A 24,493-nucleotide genomic window follows, 5' to 3' on the forward strand; every position below is an offset into this window, starting at 1 on the left:
ATCCTGCTCCTGGGCATATATATATACAGAGAAAACACTAATTAAAAAACATACATGCACCCCAATGTTCATAGTAGCACTATTTACCATAGCCAGGATATTGAAGCAACCTAAGTGTCCATTGACAAATGAATGGGTAAAGAAGATGTGGTATATATGTACAGTGGAATATAACTCAGCCATGAAAAAGAGCAAAATAATGCCATTTGCAGCAATATGGATGGACCTAGAGATTATCATACTAAAGGAAGTAAGTCTGACAGAGAAAGACAAATATCATGTGCTATCACTCATATGTAGAATCTAAAAAAAAAAAAAAGATACAAATGAACTTATTTACAAAGCAGAAACAGACTCACAGACATAGAAACAACCTTACAGTTACCAAAAGGGGAAATGGGGCGGGGGGGAGAATAAATTATGAGTTTGGGATTAGCAGATACATACTACTATATAAACTAGATAACAACAGGATCCTACTATATAGCACAGGGAACTGTATCTAGTATCTTGTAATATACTATGAGGGAAAAGAATCTGAAAAAAAACAACAACATACACACACACACACACACACACATATATATATGTAAAACTGAGTTAACTTTCTATACACCACCAGAAACTAACACAATATTGTAAATTATACTTTAATTAAAAAATTAAAGAAAAATACATTTAAATGCTGAAATTAAGACAAATCAGTATGGAAATGATGGATTAAAATAGCATGTCAATGTTATAAACTCTGACAAAGTGAAAAATCATAAAAGCAAAAAATTAGGAAGTACAGGACAGAGGTAGAAGGAACTGAAAGTGTGCAGATCTATCTTTCATAGCAGGGAACTCAGTAGTGACCAATATTGGAGCATGTAGTTTGAAAAAGTTACTCTGTCCTATTAATGATTTTTATAATTGTGTTTAACCTTTGAGAAACTTCTCACGAGTCAATTTCTCTTGCAGTGAAGAAACATGCATCTGAGTAGATCCTTCAGTTAAATTCAAGTTAAGACTAAATTCAACACTGTACTTTAAAAAACAACATGTGCAGATTGAGCTTACCCCTGTTATAGTCACTCTACATATGTAGCTCTCTATCCACCTATCTGTATTTATCTATGTAATAATGGCATTCACCAACCATGGTTATTTGTAGTATTTCTGAGATATTAAAATTGGGGTGATTTGAGCTTTTCTTTAGGCTTCCCTGATAGCTCAGTTGGTAAAGAATCTGCTTGCAATGCAGGAGACTCTGGTTTGATTCCTGGGTCGTGAAGATCTGCTGGAGAAGGGATAGACTACTTACTCCAGTTTTCCTGGAGCTTTTCTTATTTCTTAAAGCTTCTATAAAAGGCTTAAATGATTTTTATTAAAACCACAAAGTTCTAAAAGGAGTTTACAAGAAGTTCCTTGAGAGAGAGGTCCCAGTGGAAAGCTGATATTTGCATAGGGAATATTGAAATAGCATTATGCTGTAAAATGTGATCTGTCTAAGCTGGTGGTTCTCAATGGCTCCACAGCATAACCACTGAAGAGCTTTTTTAAAACATCAGTGTCTCCGCTCAGACCCATTAAATAAAAATCTCTGGGATGGGGCCTGGAAATCGAGATCTTTAAAATGTTGGCCAGGTGATTCTGATATGCAACTCTGGTTGAGAAGCACTTGTCTCAACAGGCCATATAGACATAACCCTCAGATGCAATGCGTGTGGCTGGAAAGCGAAGGACAATTGTTCATCCTATGCCTCCTCTGTCCCACCAGAACGTGCACTGGATCTGTTAGTTACTCAAGAAGAGGAGAATGAACACTCTGAGTAGGCTACTTGACCGCAGTCTAGGTTCCCTTGTGGTCGTAAGATGCCTGACAGCAGGAACTGAGGCAATATGCTTTCTTGCTGTCTTTTTTACATTCAGAAGGAGGGACTGGCTCCTTACAGAGCCCTCCCCGCCAAAGCTCTGAGTTGGCAAGTTTGTGTCTCACTGGCTTTAAATGGATGACACACCCATTGCAGAAACAGTTCCTATTGAGATGGAATTATTGTGATTGGATCACCAATGCTTCTTCAACTTCATTGTGTAGAGGAATTGCCTGGGAATCTTGTTAAAATGCAGATTTTGATTCACTAAGTTCTGGAGTGGGGCCAAGATTCTGCATTTCTAATAAGCTTCCAGATGATTAAAATGTCTGTCAGGCATCACTGTCAGTGACACGTACAATGACCACCTTAAATATCAAGCACACCTGATATTTACAGCAGCTGAGGCTTAACACAGGAAGGCTAATAAAAGAGCCTGCTACAGGAATCCAGACGTGGGAAGCAGCCGCGCGCGAGAATCCCTGGCTTAGCAGAACACCCGAGTTTCCTTTGTGTTTACCGGGCGAAGCACAGAGGTTACAGGGGTGGGGGGCAGCCCCCGCATAAGTCCACTTAAGGGGTTCACTTTTCCACACTTGTGTCCCCGCCCCACCCCCCACCGTCTTCCTTCGGGGTGAGGATAAGGGTGAAACCTAAAGGCCTGGATTACTGGTCCGGGTCTTGTGGGTGCCGGTACCCCGAAAGACGAAGTGAGAGGACTACACCGTGGTGGGGAGGGCGCTGACACTCTCACAGGCAGTCGGGGTGTGTGGGGGAGAACAATGAACTACGGGACAGGAAGCGCAAGGCCAGCGAGTTCGGAAGACTAGGCCCCACGCGGGAAGACGGACACGAAAGCAGCGTTCGAAAACACCACGCCTGCGCCGCCCAAGACCGGCGCGCGCTCCCTCCCGGCGCCACAGCCGAGCTTAGGACCAGCCGCGAGCCCGCAAGGTGAGGGCGGGGACGCAGACGCCGGAGGGACGGCCGAAACGCGCGAGCGCGGAGAGAGTGAGCAAGCGCAGAGCTGCCTTCGGCGGGGGCCTGGAGCGCGGGAGAAGCGTCGGAAGCCACTGAGAGGAGCGGCACCTTGGTGAGCACTCCCCCCCCGCCCCCCCGCCACCGCCGCCCTCCCTTCCCTTTTCTCCCGGAGTGCTTTGCGCGCGCCCGGTGGGCGGGGGGGGAGGGGAGGGGAGGCGGCGGTGGCAGCCATGTTGTTGTGAGTCTCTGTGTCTCACCCTCGGTACTTCGGTGGTTCGGAGGAGGAGGAGGGGGAGGAGAAGGAGGAGGTGGGGTGGGGGGGAGGGAGGTAGGTGGAGAAAGAAGATCTTGCCGCCACCGAAGGCGGAGGAGGGGGAGGACGGCCAAGAGCGACGCCGCCGTGTGCCCAACGGTCGGTGTCCCCGGCTGAGGCAGCGCGGCCGCAGCAGCCCCGTAAGTCAGTCGCGCTTGCACCCCTCTCCCCGTGCTCTGGCGCCGCGGGGCGGCTCCCCGGGCTTTGTGTGGCGGTCTCGGCTGCGGGCAACCCGCCGGCGGGAGGGCGGACGGGGCCCGCGGGCAACCCAGGACGGCCGCGGCCTGCTGCCCGCTCGCACAATGCAGGGGGAGGAGGGGTGCCGGAAGGGGGTGTGCGCCCGGTGTGTGTGTGTGTAGGGGGGTGCTCACGCCTTTCTCGCTTCCTTTCCTCCCCGCGTCTGAGCCTCGCGGAGCTTGCGGGGGGCCTTCCCGGCGCGCTTGGGGTTAGAGATCGAGCTGTCCGCCTGCCCAGCCCTTAAAGGCTCGGAACGTGCGGGGGGAGAGAGGCCGGGTGGATCCCGAGAAGCATGCGAGTTGGAAGTGGGCGAAGAGGAAGGAGCGGGTTTATGAAAACAAGTGTGGGGATGAATGCTTGAGGTCCCGAGCGTGTCCAGGAAAAGCTTCCGGTAGACAGGTGTAGGGACGAAAGAGACGGCGGCTTGGGTTCGGTGTGTTAGGTGCCATTGGTGAGGAGTGTTGTGGTTTTGTTAACTGTAACCGATTTCGAGACTCAGGGAAATGTAAACATTAAAATCAAACAGATTAAAACTTCACACATTGTAGCTAGCCTTTTGTATCTGTCCTAGGCCAAGTTTGGGAAACATGTTAAAAATTTTTTTTTGCCCAAACACACGTGTAAAAGTTAGTGTTAACTTCAGAGACCACAGCTAGGGAAAACCAACTTTTCTTAGCTTTTCATTCTGACACATTTAAACGTTTTACTGGGATGGGAATTGCGGAGTTAATCATGTATAATAAGAGAACCGTGTTAAAATCTGGACTTAGTACTCTTGTGAGATTTTAGCTTAAAAATTGGTGACAGACTTAGGGGCAAAGGTTTTTTTGTGTGTGTGTTGGGGGGGAAGCTGTACTAGAAAAAAGCTTTTAAATGTTTGAGAGAAATGTAGTACTTGAAAAGGTATTGTATATCAAGAAAATTTTAATAAAGGGTGTTACCTAAGAATTTCAGAAGACTTGTTTACTGCTTAGATTCGTGTTTAATAGGTGACTCTTTCACCATGTGACCTGGAGCATTGGAGGATGATTTAAGGATTTCTGGCTAGGAATCCGGTTAAAAACACAAACATAAATAGTTTTAAATGGCTAAGTTTCTATTCTTAGTTTTTTAATACCCTGCTTTTAAAAAAATGATTTGCTTTATCTGCACAATCGTCCTTAAATAGTTACTGGCATTTCCTTTATTTCAAGCATGTCTTTTAAAAGTCGAATTTCTGGTGACATTGAGTTGTTTAGAATTGTCGTTTGGTGTCCCAGAGGGCGAGTTTTGTATGAAATAACGCCATATTTTAAAAAATAAAATTATATTTCAGAATCCTGGTTCTTCAGGTTTTAAAGTTCATTTTTGTTATTTGCACAATAACTCTTATCTTCAAGTTACATTTGCAATTAACAAATATCTTCAAACAATTTAAACTTTAATTTTAATACTTAATTTTCTTATTTTGAGTCTAAAGTTCTCTTAGATGTTTGATATTAATAAAATTTCAGCTTTTTAAAGTCTAAATACTGCCATATTTAAATTGGTCATACAAGGTTGTCACTTTAATAGGTTAATTTTTTAAGGCATTACAAGTATATAATAAGCCAAATAAGCAGTCTTAACACAGATACTAATATTAGGATTTTGTTTCTCTTAAACCTTCCATACTTGTTTATAAATCTTTCCGGTGTTGAAAGATAATTTATCTTCCTATGTAGTTACTTCCTGTGTAGGTACTATCCAAGTTAACAGAAGTCATTACTTCTGAGATATTAAGGCCAGGTGTGACATCCAAAGCCAATCTTCTCTGTGACCAGACTGCCTCCTTTTTATTGATACTGATAGGATCTTCATAGTTTTAAGTGGAGGTTGGTTCTGCTTCCTGGACTCAAGTTCTTTGTACTTTGTAATTCAGCAACCTTTGAATTTGTTGGGTTTCTAAGACAAGGAAAACACTCTGTATTTTTTCTTGTTTTTAAAACTTGTGGATACATACTTGAAATGGTTGTACCTCATGGCTTTGTTCAGCTTGCATTCACAGTTTGAGGCCATTTTACAGACAGGTATGATTAAGATAATAATTGTACCTGTAACAGTGTAACAGGTACACTTGTTACATACTAGATTGCTACATACTAGATTTTTTGCTGTTTTTTTAAGAAAGCATAAAAATAGTCTGACTTGCTCCTATTGTCCCACTTTCTCACTCTTAGTTTGGATGAGTTTGTAAGAAGGAACTGATCAGGTATGGCTCAGCCCCTTTCCTCTTTCTCTTTGGGAGCCTGCCCCTCGCAGAAAGCACTTTGCTTCCTCCCGAGGCCACCAGTGATAGACTCTGTCCCTTTCTGAAGGAGGACTGTGATTGTCCAGTGCTACCTGTGACTGGGTTAGGATAATTATGGAGTGTGGTTGTTAGGACGCTGTCTTGGTCTAGGTTTAGATTTTGCTTTTCAGAAATAAAGAAGCTATTTGGATTACCATCAGTCTTAACTCCTGTGTCTCTCACTCCTGAATTCTGATGTGGTGGGAAAAAGGTTTCTTCAAACCCTATTATCTACAAACTAATACTTAAATAGTGATTTTTATATTTAGCAATATAGATAGAAGACATTTTTATTTAAAAGTTGTTGCTTTTGTAGTAGAAAAAGTGAATTTACAGAGAAATATTTTCACACTTTTCCAGTGAAATGCTGTATAGAATTTTTACATAGGTAGGTGCATGATACATGCTGCTGCTTCTCAGATTTTCACATAGCAGTATGCTTAGAGACATATCACCGATTTTCACTTCTTATTCTCTTACCATTATCTTGTGAAGAGATAAAAGATTTTACAGTACTGGAAAACATCCAGATTGTGTCCACCTTACATACATATTCCAGAATTTTACCGTAGCTGCTAGATACAAAAGCGGATAAGAAATGTGAAGGGAAAAGGGATAGTTAGGGTGTCAGAACACTTTAACTGGAAATGGAACAGAAAAAAAAAGGCAGTCATTTTCACCTATCTAGGATGATATGTGTATTTGGATCGCAAAATTCTGCTTCCTGAAGGAGTTCTGGTGAAATTGACTATAAAGTGACAGTACGAAACCATCTACTCAGTGCCTGCCTAGGAGAATAAAATCTGTAGCTGACTTCCAGAGTACGTAAAAAATAGTGTGAGAAGAGGTTGGTTTTTTTTTTTTTAAGTCCCCCCCCAAAAAGTATATGAGACTTAATTTTAGAGATGTCTTTGTGGTTTCTGTTTGTGGGACATTTTATGTCAAGGGTAGTAAGTTCTAGATCTCTTAAATGGTGGTCTCTGATTTTAGGCACTGTTTCTGAAAGGCTTACTAGGGAATCAGTGGGAGATAGTCTTTAACTGTATAAAATGGTTTTCTTCATTCTGACATTAAAAGAAAGTAGATGAAAAGCTTCCCGGGTGGCTTAGTGGTTAAAAAAAAAAAAAAAAAAAAATCTGCCTGCCAATGCAGAAGACATGGGTTTGATCCCTGGGTGGGGAAGATCCCTTGGAGAAGGAAATGGCAACCCACTCCAGTATTCTTGCCTAGAGAATTGCAGAGACAGAAAGGAGCCTGGTGGGCTACAGTCCATGAGGTCGCAAAGAGTTGGACATGACTGAGTGACTAAGACACACACACATAGTATTTTATTAGCATTTTTAGCGTGATTAAATGCAAAAACATTATACTTTCCATGGCAAAACCTGATCATAAAAACTGATTCAACATAACCAGAATTAAAATTTTAAATGTAGAGAATTTATAAATTCAGGTTTTCCTACCATGTTTTCTTAGACCACTTTTTAATATAAATATAATTGATTGCTTTTCATCCAATTTGTGTTTGTGCATGCTCAGTCTTTATTTAAACTCTAAATTATATGGTGCCTATACAAGCAAAAATAGGAGTACTCAAAGATAAATCATTTGCTAATTTTTATCCTAAGTCTGGTCAAGAAGGTACTTATGGCGTATTAGTTCCCATTCAGTCTATTTGCTACTCTGGATATTCTAAGTTGTATCATTTCATCAAGCTAGAGTATCAGCAACTTGCATTCATTTTTTGAGGTTTGCAGGCCTGTCGTGTGCCACAGTGTTTAGATGTTGGCCGGGCAGTGGTCTCTGTCCTTACTGTTTTACTGCAACTATAAGGTTATGTTTATCGTGGAGAGGAAGTTGATAAAACTCATGTTTACACAGTGCAGTACACTAAGTGCCACCCTAGGTGGTGGTGCAGAAGTGCTGTGGACTCAGGTAGGTAGACACTGCAGGGGGTCAAGAAAAGCTTTCCAGAAGAGGTAAAGTGGACTGTAAAAAGACTTAGAAATGTTAATTTAGTCAAGAGATGGGTGAAATGGCATTTAGCCAGAGGGATTAGTATGTGTAGTGACCCAGATAGGGAGAATGGCAGAGCTAGAAGGGGAGGTAGGGAGGAGAATTGAGAAGATTTGACTGCAGATACAGGTAGAGACCCACTGGATTTAAGGGCCATTTTAAATTTGAACAATTCTACGAAGACTTTGGAGATAATATCTTGGAAAGATTTAGAACACTATTGTCCAGGAACCCTTAACATAATTACTGTGAGTCGCTTTCCCTGAATTTTTAGACACATGACTTTCCTTGAAGGATTGACTAAAAAATGGGATTATGAAACCTTGCATCTGCTAAGCAAGTCGTTGAGTATATTTTCTATTACAACTCTGGGTTCTCTATAATACTGTTTGTAAGAATTTTCTTTTAAAGCTTAGTGTTAGAAATAGGTTATCTTTAAAAAAAAAAAAAGGAAATAAGGTTGTCTCCAAGGAATTGGATACAGAGAATTTCATTGTATAATATGCTGTGTCCCGCCATCTTTATGACTTTAGAAGTTAAACTTGAGTTTACTTACTATTTTTGTTATTTAATATTTGCTTAGGTATTTTCCTAATTAGTTTTTGTTGTGTATATTTCCTATGAGTCACTTGGTGTGTCTTCCAAAATTTTTTATTTTGTAAAGAGTGAATTTCATTTAGATTATACTTGACTATTTCTACCACAAGCACTTTTTTTGGTATGTACCTTCATGCTGCTGCTGCTGCTGCTAAGTTGCTTCAGTCGTGTCTGACTCTGTGCGACCCCATAGACGGCAGCCCACCAGGCTTCCCTGTCCCTGGGATTCTCCAGGCAAGAACCGTGGAGTGGGTTGCCATTTCCTTCTCCAAATGTACCTTCATAGTCCTTGAAACTAACATACATTTGGTTTCTCTTTTCAGACACTGCAGTGTAGGTGTTTTTGAGTTTTTGTTGTTTTCTAAGTGAGAGCTTAGGTTTTTTGTTTTGTTTTTTAACTTCTGTATCTTTAGGAAATTGGTATGGTCATCTCAATTTAAAGTGATTGGGAAGCAGATCACCAGTTCAAGGCTTGTTCTTGAATATTTGAGGAACCTGTTAAAAAAAAATCACAATTCATACTTAGCACCTAAAAGATTTCCTTATATTTGGTTCAAAATTTTGTACTGCTCATATTTTTCTTACACTATTCATAATAGTCATAATAAACTAAACATTTTAAAAACTTAACTGTCACAGGTTATGACTTTTCCTACAGAAAAGAAAATCGAAATAGATAACTCGTTGATTTTTCTTTTTTGGGGGGGCTAGACTAGAATGACTGCAGGAGAAGGCAGTGGCACCCCACTCCAGTACTCTTGCCTGGAAAATCCCATGGACGGAGGAGCCTGGTAGGCTGCAGTCCATGAGGTTGCTAAGAGTCGGTCACAACTGAGCGACTTCACTTTCACTTTTCACTTTCATGCATTGGAGAAGGCAATGGCAACCCACTCCAGTGTTCTTGCCTGGAGAATCCCAGGGACGGGGGAGCCTCGTGGGCTTCTGTCTATGGGGTCGCACAGAGTCAGACACGACTGAAGCAACTTGGCAGCAGCAGCAGAATGACTGCTTCTCAAAATATCATCTTTTGTGTTAACATGTTTATAGAAAGTTACAGTCATACTAGGTTAAAGTGAAGCAGATTGATTTATTTATGCATGTGTACATGCCACACTTCAGGGCTTGTGGAATCTTAGTTCCCCAACCAGGGATGAAACCTAGGCCCTCAGCAGATGAAGTGCGGAGTTCTAACCACTGAACTGCTAGGGGATTCCCAGTTAAGCAGTTTTAATTGTGGGACATCTCAGAGCCTTTACTATGCTAATATCACAGAGAATGAATTCCAGAATGACCATCTGCTAAGCTTGCAAAAGAACAAATGGGTGCTGGGGAGCAGCGAGTTCTAAGAGTGTTGGACAAGGAATCTCTTATTTTAAAGAATGCTGTGCGTTGGTGATTAAGAAACACACTTTGGAAAATTTTTGTCTGAAGAAGAAAATCTTTTAAAAGTTGCACTAAAATCTGCTGCTTAAAATGGTTTTTCCTTTTCCAGTTGTCTCATACCATGAATTCAAATGATTTCCTTTAATTCTCTGTTACTACCTAATTAAGATTTTTTGAGTTATTTCCACTTGGTGTTATGTCGCTTCTAATTGATAATGTGTAACAATTGAAAATTTCTAGATCACCATTAGAGACATGTCTTCATTTGTTGGGCATTCAACCCAGTACTAAAATGAATTGAAAATAGCACAAGATTGCTTGTACTCTGTTTTGTGATAAAGTTTCTAAACTGTAATAGATTTAAACTGTATTAATATAGAACCTATTTTTTAAAAACAATTTATTTCGCTAATAAGCCTTAGAACACAGAAATACAAAAGCATGAAGCCAGCAGTACCCAGTCTCCTACCAAACTTGGGTGTTTATTTTTTCATACTCCACACAAACATATACATTGCCCCTCTTTTGTTAAAACTTGGATCAGATTAGACACCTCAGGCAACTTGGTGTTTTTATTTAATATCATGGATATTTTATTATATTAGTACATGTAACTTTAATAACCTGTAATAGTGCATGACTTTTTATTTTTGCTAACCCATTTTTTGTTTGTTTGTTTAGGTTCTATTTTTGAACTACTGCAAGCAAATGTTGCAGTAAATAACCATTATTCAGTTCATCCTTTTATGTTGTTTGTGTAAGTTAAATTACCAGAAGAGAGATAACTGTGTCAAAGGATTATATATTGATTCTCAAGCACACACAAAAAATATATTCACTCATTATGATGAGTTAATACACTAGAGAGGACTTATATTGCAATTTTACATGCTGTCTAGTCTCCACCATAACCTTATGAGGGAAACATTGTTAATCTCATTTGCAAATGGGGAAAGAGAAACAGAGTTCAAGTACTTTGAGTTCATTTAGCTACTTAGAGGCAAACATGGTGCCATATTCTAGATCTTTTTGTTCTGGTTTCTGTTTCTGTTATGCCATGATGAATGATACAAAACTTTTAGTTGGAAAATCATTAGGGTCCTTGTGAATTAAACCCTTGTACAAAAAAGATCTTCACGACCCAGATAATCACGATGGTGTGATCACTCACCTAGAGCCAGACATCCTAGAATATGAAGTCAAGTGGGCCTTAGGAAGCATCACTACGAACAAAGCTAGTGGAGGTGATGGAATTCCGGTGGAGCTATTTCAAATCCTGAAAGATGATGCTGTGAAAGGGCTGCACTCAATATGCCAGCAAATTTGGAAAACTCAGCAGTGACCACAGGACTGGAAAAGGTCAGTTTTCATTCCAATCCCAAAGAAAGGCAATACCAAAGAATTCTCAAACTACCACACAATTGCACTCATCTCACACGCTAGTAAAGTAATGCTCAAAATTCTCCAAGCCAGGCTTCAGCAATATGTGAACCATGAACTTCCAGACATTGAAGCTGGTTTTAGAAAACGCAGAGGAGCAAGAGATCAAATGGCCAACATCTGCTGGATCATGGAAAAAGCAAGAGAGTTCCAGAAAAACATCTATTTCTGCTTTATTGACTGTGCCAAAGCCTTTGACTGAGTGGATCACAATAAACTGTGGAAAATTCTGAAAGAGATGGGAATACCAGACCACCTGACCTGCCTCTTATGAAACCTGTATGCAGGTCAGGAAGCAACAGTTAGAACTGGACATGGAACAACAGACTGGTTCCAAATACGAAAAGAAATACATCAAGGCTGTATATTGTCATCTTGCTTATTTAACTATGCAAAGTACATCATGAGAAACGCTGGGCTGGATGAAGCACAAGCTGGAATCAAGATTGCCAGAAGAAATATCAATAACCTCAGATATGCAAATGACACCACTCTTAAGGCAGAAAGTGAAGAGGAACTAAAAAGCCTCTTGATGAAAGTGAAAGAGGAGAGTGAAAAAGTTGGCTTAAAGCTCAACATTCAGAAAACTAGGATCATGCCATCCGGTCCCATCACTTCATGGGAAGTAAATGGGGAAACAGTGGAAACAGTGTCAGACTTTATTTTGGGGGGCTCCAAAATCGCTGCAGATGGTGATTGCAGCCATGAAACTAAAAGACACTTACTCCTTGGAAGGAAAGTTATGACAAACCTAGACAGCATGTTAAAAAGCAGAGACATTACTTTATCAACAAAGGTTCGTCCAGTGGTCGTGTATGGATGTGAGAGTTGGACTATAAAGAAAGCTGAGTGCTGAAGAATTTATGCTTTTGAACTGTGGTATTGGAGAAGACTCTTGAGAATCCCTTGGACTGCAAGGAGATCCAGCCAGTCCATCCTAAAGGAGATCAGTCCTGGGTGTTCATTGGTAGGACTGATGTTGAAGCTGAAACTCCAATCTTTGGCCACCTGATGCGAAGAGCTGACTCATTTGCAAAGACCCTGATGCTGGGAAAGATTGCGGGAAGGAGGAGAAGGGGACGACAGAGCATGAGATGGTTGGATGGCATCACTGACTCGATTCGACATGAGTTTGAGTAAACTCTGGGAGTTGGTGATGGACAGCTCCAGAGGCCTGACGTGCTGCGGTTCATGGGGTCGCAGAGAGTCGGAGACAACTAAACTGAACTGATACTGATACAGGTGGTTTGGTATGTATAAGGGTCTCAACTGTATCTGCAAAGGCAAGCATTACTTGGAGAGTGGAAGGAAAGAAGGAAAGTGAAGTTGCTCAGTCGTGTCCGACTCTTTGCGACCCCGAGGACTGTTACCAGGCTCTTCCATCCATGGAATTCTCCAGGCAAGAATATTGGAGTGGGTTGCCATATCCTTCTCCAGGGGATCTTCCCAACCCAGAGATCAAACCTGGGTCTCTGCATTGCAGGCAGACGCTTTACCCTCTGAGCCACCAGGAAAGCCGCCCCAAATGCCTGTCTCCCTTCTAGGACTAATTCAGATAAGTCTTAGGTGGGATGTGTTTTTAATTTTTGAACCTTTTATCTAGATTCTCATACACTATGCGTATTTGATAATCAGTGACCTTAACATTGAGATGCTCATATCCCTGAGGGGTACATGAAGAATTTTCAAAATGTTAGCACATTTAGTTTTCTGAGGGTCAGTTAACAGGTCCTCACTGTATGTACTGATAAAAGCACATCTTTGATCCTAGGTCTTCATATAGTGTATTTTAACCCAGGTGGGCTTCCCTGGTGGTTCAGATAGTAAAGAATCTTGCCTGTAGTGCAGGAGACCTGGGTTCGATCCATGGGTTGGGAAGATCCCCTGGAGAAGGGAATGGCAGCCCACTCCAGTGTTCTTGCCTGAAGAATCCCATGGACAGAGGAGCCTGGCGGGCTACAGTCCGTGGGATCGCAAACAGTAGGACACAAGTGAATGATTAACAACCCCAGGTAATTAAGCCTTTGAGACTCCAAACTTAGAGGTAGCTTCCTGTAGTGATTAACCTTATTGATTCACATTGATGATAGAATGAGATAATAGCCAAGAACTGGAGTGTTTTGACTTTCTTTGGGAATTTCTGAATTAGATCAATGATAGTCTTGAGTGGTAGGAGTAATTGTGAATTTTTTTTAAGCCAGTTTCCTTCTTCCCTAACCTTTTGTCAAAGAATACTTAAAAAGAACAATACTGTGAAATGTTTTGAAAACTAGAAATATGTAAATAAGACTGTAAAATATGTTGAATTTGAATGTATGGATTTTTTTGCTGCATTTTTTTGAACACTTTGGAGGAGTATATCGAAGAATTAGGGTAAAAAAATAAGTGCTAACCACAAGTACAATTCCTTTAAATCAGATGATAGAATATTTAGATTTACAAATTGGATTTCCTTTTTTTTAACCCAAAATGTCGTGAAGGTGTGTCTAGAGGTAATTGCTATAGTAGGTATGGTTATACATGTAAATTGCATCATAACATCTTTAAAACCCTTAGAAGTTTACAGATAAGGGACAGGATTGAACTTGGGCCCCAGAGCAGTGAAAACACCAAGTCATAACCATTGGTTCTTCAGGGAATTCTGGAGAATATTTTCTTTTAAGTGATGCTTAATTTACTGAAAAGATGTATTTCTGTTGTGTTTCTTTATAACTCATGATACCTTTTTCATGTATAGATGTATGTATAATTGAGTTCTACCCTATAAAACCATTGATTTCCAAACTAACTTGCCTAGTGATTTTTAATATGTATATATTTTAAACATTTTTAAAATATAGGTATTCAAAGAGTATATAACTATAAAATACAAATCATGCATATCTCTTTCCTGACATGACCACTATTAGCGGTTGTATCACTCTATTTGCCATGTATACATACGTATGCGGGTGTGCTGCTTTTACAGAAGTGGAATGATAGAATCACTGGTTTTTACCTTGCCTTTTCACTTCATAGTCTAAAATTTTTTCATGTATGCATAAATATACCCATCTTATGCTTTTAATGGGTGTATAGTTGATAATTTTATCATTTTCTTTCCCTCCTTATTACAGTATTTAGTATCCATTTGCTCTCCTCCCTCATGACTGTTAACATTTCACACAACACTGACACAACCAGAACAGTATGCAACATTTTGATACATAATTCTGATGAGGTTTTAAATTCTCAGGGATAAGATGATATTAATATATTGAAAAATACAAATTAAATGTCAGGAGAATTGAGAAAAAGATTATTTGGAGGAGGTTTTAATGGAGAAAGTGGCATTTGAGCCAAACAGATCCAAAGAGATTTGTAGGATTTGCACATGAAGAGATAAGATGACAGAGCTGTCCAAGGGACTGGAATAGTTCAACAAAAGGAAAGTTGGGGAAGAGAGTGATGGTTTATGCTTGGTTGGTGTGGAAAATAGCATGGAGCATTTGGAGTCTTCATATTATTGAATCCTCTGCCATTTTAGTAGCTTCGTCTACTAGGGTAGGGAAGTTGAGCACAGTTTCCTTGTTTGTAATTAATACAATACCTACTTTGCTGGATTGTAGTGAGAATTAAATATAACATGCCTACTGTGATCACTGGCATAAAATCAAGTGCTCAGTAAATTCTGTTTTCTCTTTAAGGGATGGTGTCTGATAGAAATTAGTCCAGAGAGGTTTATGCTCATTTGGAAATAGTTCTTTGTTGTTGTTGTTTTTAATTTCATATACTCCTTGTCAAAACTACGATTGAGGAAATAGGTGATATCAGGTTTAAACAACAGCTTGAGTCATAAATCAGTTAACCTTGTAGAGCGTAACCCCCTTTACAAGCTGCAGTTGATAAATGTTTTGTTTGAAGGTGTGTGGGAGGGTGTCCAAAACTTGCCTATCCCTCAGAGCCCAGCTTAAATACTTAACAAGGCTGCTGGTCATATTGTTAATCTTGTTAAACTTACTATGGAAAATTTCAAACTCAAGTAGAATATTATAGTACACCTTGGAGTACTAGATCATCCATGTTTAACATTGTGTGAAATCTTTATACCTGTATTTTACTTTTTTTAAGTATTTCAAAGGAAATCCCAGACAATAGCTAGTTTAAGCATAAATTCTCATGCTTATGAGAACTTAGTAAAAAATACAATCTTACTATTATTACTGCTAACAAAATTCCTTAATATCATCTAATACCCATTCTATATCTAGATTTCTCTGATTTTCTCAGAAGTCTTTTTTTATAGTTGGTTTGTTAGAATCAGGATTCAAGCAAGGTTTATACAATATATTTGACTTTTAAACCTGTAGCTTATATAATAGTCCTTCCTCTCCCCTCCTTATAACAAAATTTCATAGATAGTGAAATGAGGTGAATTTTTTTCTTTTTTCCATATTCTGGATTGGGCAGTTGTGTCCTTGTGTTATTTATTGATTTTACGTGTTCTCTTTCTCGTATTTCTAATAAATCGTATTTAGATCTAGCAGCTTTCTTAGATTGATGTTTACAGATTTACTTTTTTTTTTTTTTTTGGAGGGACTGGTTCTTTATTTCAAAAAGACATTTATCAATTTTCAGTATCAAAACAGTTACACTATTGTTTTTTTTTTTCCTCCCAGTTGGTCCCCAAAGAAGACCACACCAAAGGAGAGAACATTTTAAGCCAATTAAGCTGCAGGATGCACACCTAACAGACCTCACTGAAACCTCATCAAAAAAGGGGGATTGGGTAGGGAAAGAAACTTTAAAAGATCAGCACACTGCTGGCCCACAGACTGTAGAGAGCTCTCACAGGCAGAGGGGTGACCAGTGTGCCTCAACCCCAAAGAAGCAACGTTCCAAAATAATATAAAATTTTAAAAGTTTTGTACATATGCTTTTCAAGATTTCTCCAGCACTAACCGATACAAAGCACAATGAGATGGCACTTTTAGAGACAGCAGCTTCAGACCCAGAAAAGGGTGATGAGATGAGTTTCATATGGCTAAATCAGTGGCAAAACATAATTTTCTTTCCTTTCTTTCAAGGAGGCAGGAGAGCAAATAAGTGGTCACTTCAACATAAGGGGCACATGATCCATTCTGTGAGCAGTTGGGAACAGGGTAGAGCTGGGACAAGGATTTGGTCTCAGAGGTTTCACCATCTTAATTGTTTGGTCACTTCTGATGAAAAAAGAAGAAAAAAGGTTGTCCAAAGATACTATAAAGCTGAAAACCTGAACAGCACTTTTTTTTTTTTTTTTTGGCTAACTCCTCCTGGAATCATCTTTCTGGTTTGGCAGGTACTTTTTACAGGGCAATGAGGTTTCCCCAAATGGAGCCTTTCTCTGGGCTGCTAGGCTCTCAGTAAGGCAGGCCCAAACTTTTTCCCTTTCTCTCTGGAGAAGGCAATATGCATTAAGCTGAAATGTTACCTTCCAAAAGTGAGAAAGGGATTAGACTGCTGCTTCAGAACTACGGAATTATCTGGAATGTTTTTTTACAAATGGTTGTTACATCAACAACAAAAAAGGTAATTACAAAATGTGTACATCACAACATGCTTTTAAAGACACTTTGCATTGTGCTCACAGTCCCTTAAACGTTGTTCCCAAAGGTGCTCAGCCTCTAGCCCAACTGGAATTTCTGGGGAGAGGCAGAGACAGTTTGGCGAAAAGGACACAGGAGTAGGGGGGTGGGAGAGGTGGCGAAAGGAGAAAGCAGCCTTCCAGTTAAAGATCAGCCCTCAGTTTAAAGGTCAGCTTCGGGCAGGCTGGCCCCAGCGGAGTCGGGGTGAGAGGGAGGAGCAGCGGCAGGGCGGGGCTGGGGTGCTCTACATCTCATTCAGGTCAAGCAGAGTCTGGTCCAGCATCCTTTGTGTACAGAGGTGCTCCTCTTTGGTGCATTTCAGTTTATCTTCCAAATCATCAATTGTCTTTTCCAGCTTGGCTACCGATCTCTCAGCAAACTCAGCACGGGTCTCTGCCTCCTTGAGTTTATCGGTAAGAATCTTTATCTCTTCCTCATATTTGTCTTCTTTTTGAGAGTACTTTTCTTCAGCAGCACTCAGACACTTCAGGTTCTGGTCCATCAGTCTGATTTGCTCATCCATCTCTCGGCAACGGGACTCTGCCAGCTCGGCTCGCTCCTCTGTGCGCTCCAAGTCTCCCTCAATAATCACCAACTTACGAGCCACCTCTTCATGCTTCCTGTCTGCCTCTTCTGCAATGTGCTTAGCTTCTTTGAGTTGGATTTCCTGGAGTTCCATTTTTTCTTCATCTTTTAAGGCTCGGTTTTCAATAACCTTCGTACCTCTCTCCCTCTCATCAGCAGCTTTCTCAGCTTCCTCCAGCTTTTGCAGGGCAGTGGCCAGGCGCTCTTGAGCTCGGTCCAGCTCCTCTTCAACCAGCTGGATCCTACGGTTCAAGGAGGCCACCTCAGCCTCAGCCTGTTCTCGGGCCCGTCTTTCTCCCTCCACTTCCCGCTGGAGGCGCTCGGCCCTCTCCTCTGCATCATCGGCCTGCTGCTGCAGAACCTGGATCTTGCGCTTCACCGCCTCGATGGTGGTGATCCCGGCCATGGTCCCCACCCAGCTCCTGCTTGCCTACGGGTTCCTGCCTCCTCCACTCGGCGTTGCAGCCGCTTCTCCTACTTTTTTTTTAAAAGCAGTTTTTTTCATTGGTGGTGGTGCTGTTTCCTATTACATATATTATGAGGCGTATAAATGCTTGTTCCACTTTCAGAATTTATATATAAAAACGTTAACTTAGAAATACTGCTTTTTGAGGGCACTCATTTAATAATTTACATTGGACATTTCACATGTATCTTGGACTGATTAGAACCACTTTGAGTTATCTAATAGTTATCTTCATTTTCCATCTAAGTTATTTGACCTACTGCTCTTAGGTGATAAGGAAAAGTATCAAAAACTAGCACTGAGGTTGTTTTAGTGTGTAGATTTTCTCTGAGCAGTATTCTGTTTTTTGGAAAGAAATTTCAGTAATCAGTGTTTTATATCTTAACCAACTGAGAGAATGCCTTGTAATATAAGAGACTTTGTAAGGGCTATATATAGTGGTTCTCCTTTGGGAGAATTCTAAGGAAAAAATACCTCGCCCTACAGCTGCAAGTATGTAAGTATGTATTTATCCCCCCATTGTGTCTCCTTGAGAGTATATGAGATTGCGCCTCAAAGAGCTAAAACTATTCTTGCACATAAATATTTGGTAAATTTTTATTTAATGTCTTAATGCTTATGCCGGAACAATCTTAATTTCTAATCTTAGAAGATTTAAGCTAGGGTCTTTGAAGATATCTAGTTTCTGGAAGTCTGTATATTGATAAGGGGCTTCCCTGGTGGCTCAGAGGTTAAAGCATATGCCTGCAATGCGGGAGACCTGGGTTCACTCCCTGGGTTGGAAAGATCCCCTGGAGAAGGAAATGGCAACCCACTCCAGTATTCTTGCCTGGAAAACCCCATGGACGGAGGAGCCTGATGGGCTATACTCCATGGGGTAGCAAAGAGTCAGACACGACTGAGCGGGCCAGGTTTTATTCAGAATGTAAAATTTGACTTTTCCTTAATATTGTTGAGTCAGTTTTACAGTACTGTTCTTAATGGTAGTAAAACAAGTATGTCATTCCCTCATGAAGTACATGGACAAATGAGTAGCATATATCAAAAAAATTTGTGGCTCTTGGTTCAGCCACCACCTAAGTGACTTGTTTAACACCACTAGAAAATGTGTGGTTCAGTCTGTTCCCCCAGATAAATAACAAATGACTAGATGTTGATGGTGATTCCTAGAGACTTCAAATGTTAAGTTGGTGAAAGCTAATAGTCTACCAGAAATAAACACAAACCTGGATTTAGTTTACCTTTGTCATATGGATAAGAAGAGGCATTGCTAAATAAATTAATTTTGTTGGAAAATTTGCAAAAGTGATTTCCTGTGCTGAAGAGACTAAGGTATTAAGGACTTTAGTACCTGTTTTCAATGCTCAGAAGCTCAGTCGTGTCCGACTCTTTGTGACTCCATGAACTGTATAGCCCACCAGGCTCCTCTGTCCATGGGATTCTCCGGGCAAGAATACTGGAGTGGGCTGCCATTTCTTTCTCCCCTGTTTTCACTGGATACTACTAATTAATGCTAAATGATTATGTTTGTTAAAATCAGTCCAAGGAGTTTGACTACTATAGGAATATTTTATAAGCAGCTTAAGTTACTCTTTGTGTATATTGACTTATGTCAATCAATTAAGTTTTCATGTACTTTGTTCTTGTAGTTGATTCTTGGGGTAGCAACAGCCTCTCTGTATTAGAGAACCAATTTGGAGAAGTAGTGCTAATGGGAAGTTGCACTCATTTTATGTGGTAAATGTCTTCTGCTGCTGCTAAGTCGCGTCAGTCATGTCCGACTCTGTGCGACCTCATAGACGGTAGCCCACCAGGCTCCACCGTCCCTGGGATTCTCCAGGCAAAAACACTGGAGTGGGTTGCCATTGCCTTCTTCATTGCATGAAAGTGAAAAGTAAAAGTGAAGTCGCTCAGTCGTGTCCGACTCTTAGCAACCTCATGGACTGCAGCCTAGCAGGCTCCTCCGTCCATGGGATTTTCCAGGCAAGAGTACTGGAGTGGGGTGCCATTGCCTTCTCCAGGTAAATGTTTTCCGTTGTACATAAAGTCTGAGGAAGAGCCTTGTTCATGTCTGTTAAAATGAACATTGTGTATAAATGAAGGCACATATAAAACAGTCACTGTCCAGCTATTAGATGATTTCATGATCTGAATTTTGGGCTTCCCAGGTGGCGCTTTATTTTTTGGGCTCCAAAATCCCTACAGATGGTGACTGCAGCCATGAAATCAAAAGACACTTGCTCCTTGGAAAAGTTATGACCAACCTAGACAGCATATTAAAAAGCAAAGACATTACTTTGTCAACAAAGGTGCATCTAGTCAAGGCTATGGTTTTTCCAGTAGTCACGTATAGATGTGAGAGTTGGACTATAAATAAAGAAAGCTGAGCAGAGAGGAATTGATGCTTTTGAACTGTGGTGTTGGAGAAGACTCTTGAGAGTCCCTTGGATTGCAAGGAGATCCAGCCAGTCCATCCTAAAGGAAATCAGTCCTGAATATTTATTGGAAGAACTGATGTTGAAGCTGAAACTACAACACTTTGGCCACCTGATGTGAAGAAGTGACTCATTGGAAAATACCCTAATGCTGGGAAAGATTGAAGGCGGGAGGAGAAGGGGACAACAGAGGATGAGATGGTTGGATGGCATCACTGACTTAATGGACATGAGTTTGAGTAAACTCTGGGAGTTGGTGATGGACAGAGAGGCCTGGCGTGCTGCAGTCACTGGGGTTGCAGTCGGACATGACTGAACTCAGGTGCGCTAGTGATAGAGAACCTGCCTGCCAAGCGGGATATAGAAGAGATGTGGGTTAGATTCCTGGGTCAGGAAAATCCCCTGGAGAAGGGCATGGCAACCCACTCCAGTATTGTTGCCTGGAGAATCACATGGACAGAGGAGCCTGGCATGCTGTAGTCATTGGGGTCACAGAGTCAGACACGACTGAAGTGATTTAGCATGCATGATCTGAATTTACATTTCCTAAAATGATCTTTTCATTGAATATATATTGAGCATTTTGGTGGCTAAGGTAGTTCATCACCCCTTTAACTGCAGAGTTTAATAACTACTATAGTTTTAAAATAGAACTAATTATACTGCTGTGGAAATGTGATTAGTATTATGTGCTGGTGCTTTAATACCTTTTATTGTAGCTCTAAATGGTTTTTGCCCCCCAGCCTATTTTTTATGGTGTGCTCAGTCTCTCAGTTGACTCTCTGTGACCCTGTGTACTGTAGCCCACCAGGTTCTCCTGTTCATGGAATTTTCCAGGCAGGGATACTGGAGTGGGTTGCCATTTCCTATTGCAGTTTTTTATGGTAGGCATATGGTAAGGAATTGGATCAGATGTTCCCTGAGAAAATAATGTATATTCTTGGTTCATTATGCAGACTATTTGTAAACTTTGGTTTATGCATTAGTACATATGAAAACAAAAAATTTAACCAAGTTGTTAATTGTAATACTTTATCTATTTTTCTTACATAATTAGTAATAATGCTGTCCACAGAAAAATTAGCTAAAACTGTTCACTTTTAAAACCTAATAAGACATTCTTTTGTGACAGTTATGTTAAAGACTCATAAACTCAAACATTATAGCTTTTTAGTTCATATTGACCTCAAGATTATACCCTGTCTTGGCCATAGTTAAGTTTCTATTATGTATTAGATAAGTTTCTATTATGTATTTTCTGTATTAGCAAATTGTAATTGTTTAAGGAAATAAGCTTCATGGCTTAATGCAAGCCAGAAAAATTGAAAACAGACTTTATTACCCCAAGCAGTATAGTGTGTGCCATAATTTTTGGATACATTTTCCTGAAGGGAACATAGTTCAGTGTTATTTAACTGAGAGCCTGCTACTTCATTGCTTGTTGGAAGAAATGGGTTGTTTGCTTTCTCCCTTACATCTAACCATGCAGGGGAGAGTTGTTACATTATATCCAAATTGTTTTCCCTTGCCCTCAGTTGATTCCAGCAGACATAGAGGTTCGACATAACAGTTTGGTGTTTTGCAAAAATTTTAGTCCTTCTTAGTGGCATATATATGACCCGCTGCTCCTGCAGCTTCATTTTAATATGGAGTTTATTGCAGAAGAATTGAAACAGTGTTTATTTTCTTTCTGTCCCATTATTTTGCTCACTTTCTCATCCATTCTCTTTCTCATGATTGAAATAAATTACACCCTAAACTGAAAAGCTGAGCTTGAGTCTTGTTTTGTGGGTTTTGTTTTAAAGTCTTTTCCCTGTAACCTACCCATGTTATTGAAAGGAAATGATAACACCACCTATGTTTAAATGTAATCTGAAATCCTTATTCATTATTAAAATAAAAATGTTCATGGGGATAGTATAAATGGAAAGGTTGAAAACAAAGCTCTGATGCTTAACTTTGGGTTTGCTCGAATTTGAGAGTGGATTATCTGCATTTGATGTTTTGTGGAGCAATCGAGTAAATGCAGTAGAGCCCAGGTCAGCAAAGCTTGGCCTACATGTCAGATCTGGCCCAGCACCTGTTTTTGTTTGAACTGCTCTCTAGGATTGACTTTTAAAATTTTTAATTGTTAGGGGGAAAAAAAGAAGTAAAATTTTGTGACATCAAAAAATACGGTATTCAGACTTCACTGTTCATAAATAAAGTTTTATTAGGACACATCCGTGCTCATTCATTTTCTTATTGTCCATGGCTCCTTTTGTGCTACAAATGTATCTTGAGAAGCTGAGGGACCATATGACCTGTAAAGCCTAAAATGTATATATACTGTCCATCAGTTTCTTGACAGAAAAAATCAGTTGACCTCTGCACTAGGGCATGATTCCCCACAAAAGAATGTGGATCCATAGAACTAAGAGACATCTTTCAGTCTAGAATCTCTTTTAACTTATGACCTCATCTATTTGGACCATAGATGAAAACTTAGAAGTAAAAGTAAGTGAAAGGGGGACTTCGGTAAAGCTCTGATGCTTTTACTTCTGAGAAAATGTTAAGACTCTTCCTATTTTTCCTTCTTAATAAAAGTCTTCTCTCATTTGTATATTGTACAGGCTTATTATAATAAAATAAAAATAGATGGAACAAATTGTTGTGCCCTGATCACTTAAGGACTGTACAGATATTGGTATATTTCCTTTTGCTCTTTCTTAACATTGCTATTATTAATATAAGCATTTCCTTACAAACTCAAATATTGCTAATAGCTACACAATACTTTATTTATACTTGTGTTTTATCACTTACTGTGAGACAGTTACGCAGTTTATACTTTCAGGATCTGTAAGCAACACTACTACAAACATTTTTCTACATAAAACCTTTTTATATTTAGGTTTTATTCTTCTGATTGATTTTCAAAGTAAGGGAGACTGGTTCAGGAGATAAGAACTTATATATATGATACCAAATTGCTTTCCTAATAAGAAACATTGAAACTTTAGAATATGTGTTTGTGTTTGTTAGAGGTAGTTTCCTTCTTAGAGCTTACTGACTCTTAAAAATCTGCCATAGTTATCTGAGGCTACAGTTTACTGCAGATTAAAGGCAACCTAAGTAGAAAGGTCAGAAGTAATATGTTCCAAGTCAAGTAGTATTGAACCTGAAAACAAGGCAGGAGGCTGAAATACTAACAGAAGCTTTCCTACCAGAGACACAAACATTGAGCAGCCTAAGAGTTTCAGAAATAGTATGTATGATGCTTTTAATAATAACAACTAGTTACTTGTTGAACACTTTTTATTGATCACTCACAAAACACTTGGATACATTTGATCTTCACAACAGATAAGATTTAGAGGTTAGGCAGAATTTAAGACTCAAAACTCTGTATTCTGAATCTGAATCACGTATTATTTGTACTCTTACCACGTCATCTTAGGAGTTTCCCTGGTGGCCCAGCGGTAGAGAATCTGCCTGCAGTGCAGGAGCCTCAGGAGACACGGGTTTGATCCCTGGGTCAGGAAGATCCCCTGGAGAAGGAAATGGCAACCTACTCCAGTATTCTTGCCTGGAGAATCCTACGGACAGAGGAACCTGACGGGCTGCAGTCCATAGGGTTGCAAAGAGTCGGACACGACTGAAGCCACTTAGCATGCACACACATTATCTTACATGTAAAATTTATTCATAATGGTTTCTTCAGGATTGCAGAATAATGAATCTATTTTTATAACTATTTTCCTCCTAAGTAACAAGAATCCTTTATTTTTGGGGCCTAGTGGAATAATTAATCTTAATAAGGACAGTCTGTTCTCAGAGGATACAGATAAGTAAGATGTCACATAGAAGTTTTTTTTTTTTAAATACCTGTAATTGGTATGGTATTTGTGTATTGAGCCCAGACTTCAGGGCTTAATATCATTTAATGTATGTTCATAAATTGAATTATGAAGTCAGTTATATGGCTGCATTGTCAAATTGGTAGCATTTAAATGGAAGCATTTCTAAGAAATTAGAACACCTCTTTAGGTGATTGAAAATACTTGATTCCTCATAGTATGTTAGCAGTATCCCGAAGCTTTCAGATGATTGGCCATTAGGTTTGGGAAACAGTTAATGCTTGGAAGAAGTTGAGGCTGTAATGGGATGGGAGATCTGAAAATACAAGGTCTGTAAGATACATGGTATAGGAGAAAGTAAAATCACAAATGTAAAAAAGATTATAAAGAACACTGAATTTAGGGCTGTATGGAGATCTTAAGAAGTACTT

General features: G+C 39.9%; 2 protein-coding genes across 10 annotated transcripts in view; one reads left to right on the plus strand and one right to left on the minus strand.

The window, feature by feature from the left end:
* Positions 1-2,281: 2,281 nt before the first annotated feature.
* PUM2 (pumilio RNA binding family member 2) overlaps positions 2,282-24,493 on the plus strand; it is a 121,436-nt gene continuing 99,224 nt past the window's right edge. For 4 of the 8 annotated variants that reach the window (XM_055540862.1, XM_055540859.1, XM_055540863.1 and 1 more), the window contains exon 1: positions 2,283-2,949. The gene's annotated coding sequence lies outside the window, so the exon portion shown is untranslated. Of the gene's footprint in view, positions 2,950-3,154; positions 3,291-24,493 lie in introns of those variants that run through there. The other 4 variants (XM_055540861.1, XM_055540856.1, XM_055540864.1 and 1 more) reach the window with 3 other exon arrangements.
* LOC129623426 (tropomyosin alpha-3 chain-like) lies at positions 16,319-17,790 on the minus strand. Of its 2 annotated transcripts, XM_055540868.1 has the most exons (2): positions 17,597-17,664; positions 16,319-17,462 (listed from the first exon to the last, which is right to left on the minus strand). In XM_055540868.1, the coding sequence occupies exons 1-2, from the start codon at positions 17,662-17,664 to the stop codon at positions 16,982-16,984; spliced, it is 549 nt and encodes a 182-aa protein (XP_055396843.1). In that variant the 3' UTR covers positions 16,319-16,981. The 2 variants fall into 2 exon arrangements, with proteins under 2 accessions (XP_055396843.1, XP_055396842.1); XM_055540867.1 differs by having other exon boundaries at positions 16,319-17,790.

This window comes from Bubalus kerabau, chromosome 11 (assembly GCF_029407905.1).
Source record: "Bubalus kerabau isolate K-KA32 ecotype Philippines breed swamp buffalo chromosome 11, PCC_UOA_SB_1v2, whole genome shotgun sequence".
In the NCBI taxonomy this organism is placed as follows: Eukaryota; Metazoa; Chordata; class Mammalia; order Artiodactyla; family Bovidae; genus Bubalus; species Bubalus kerabau.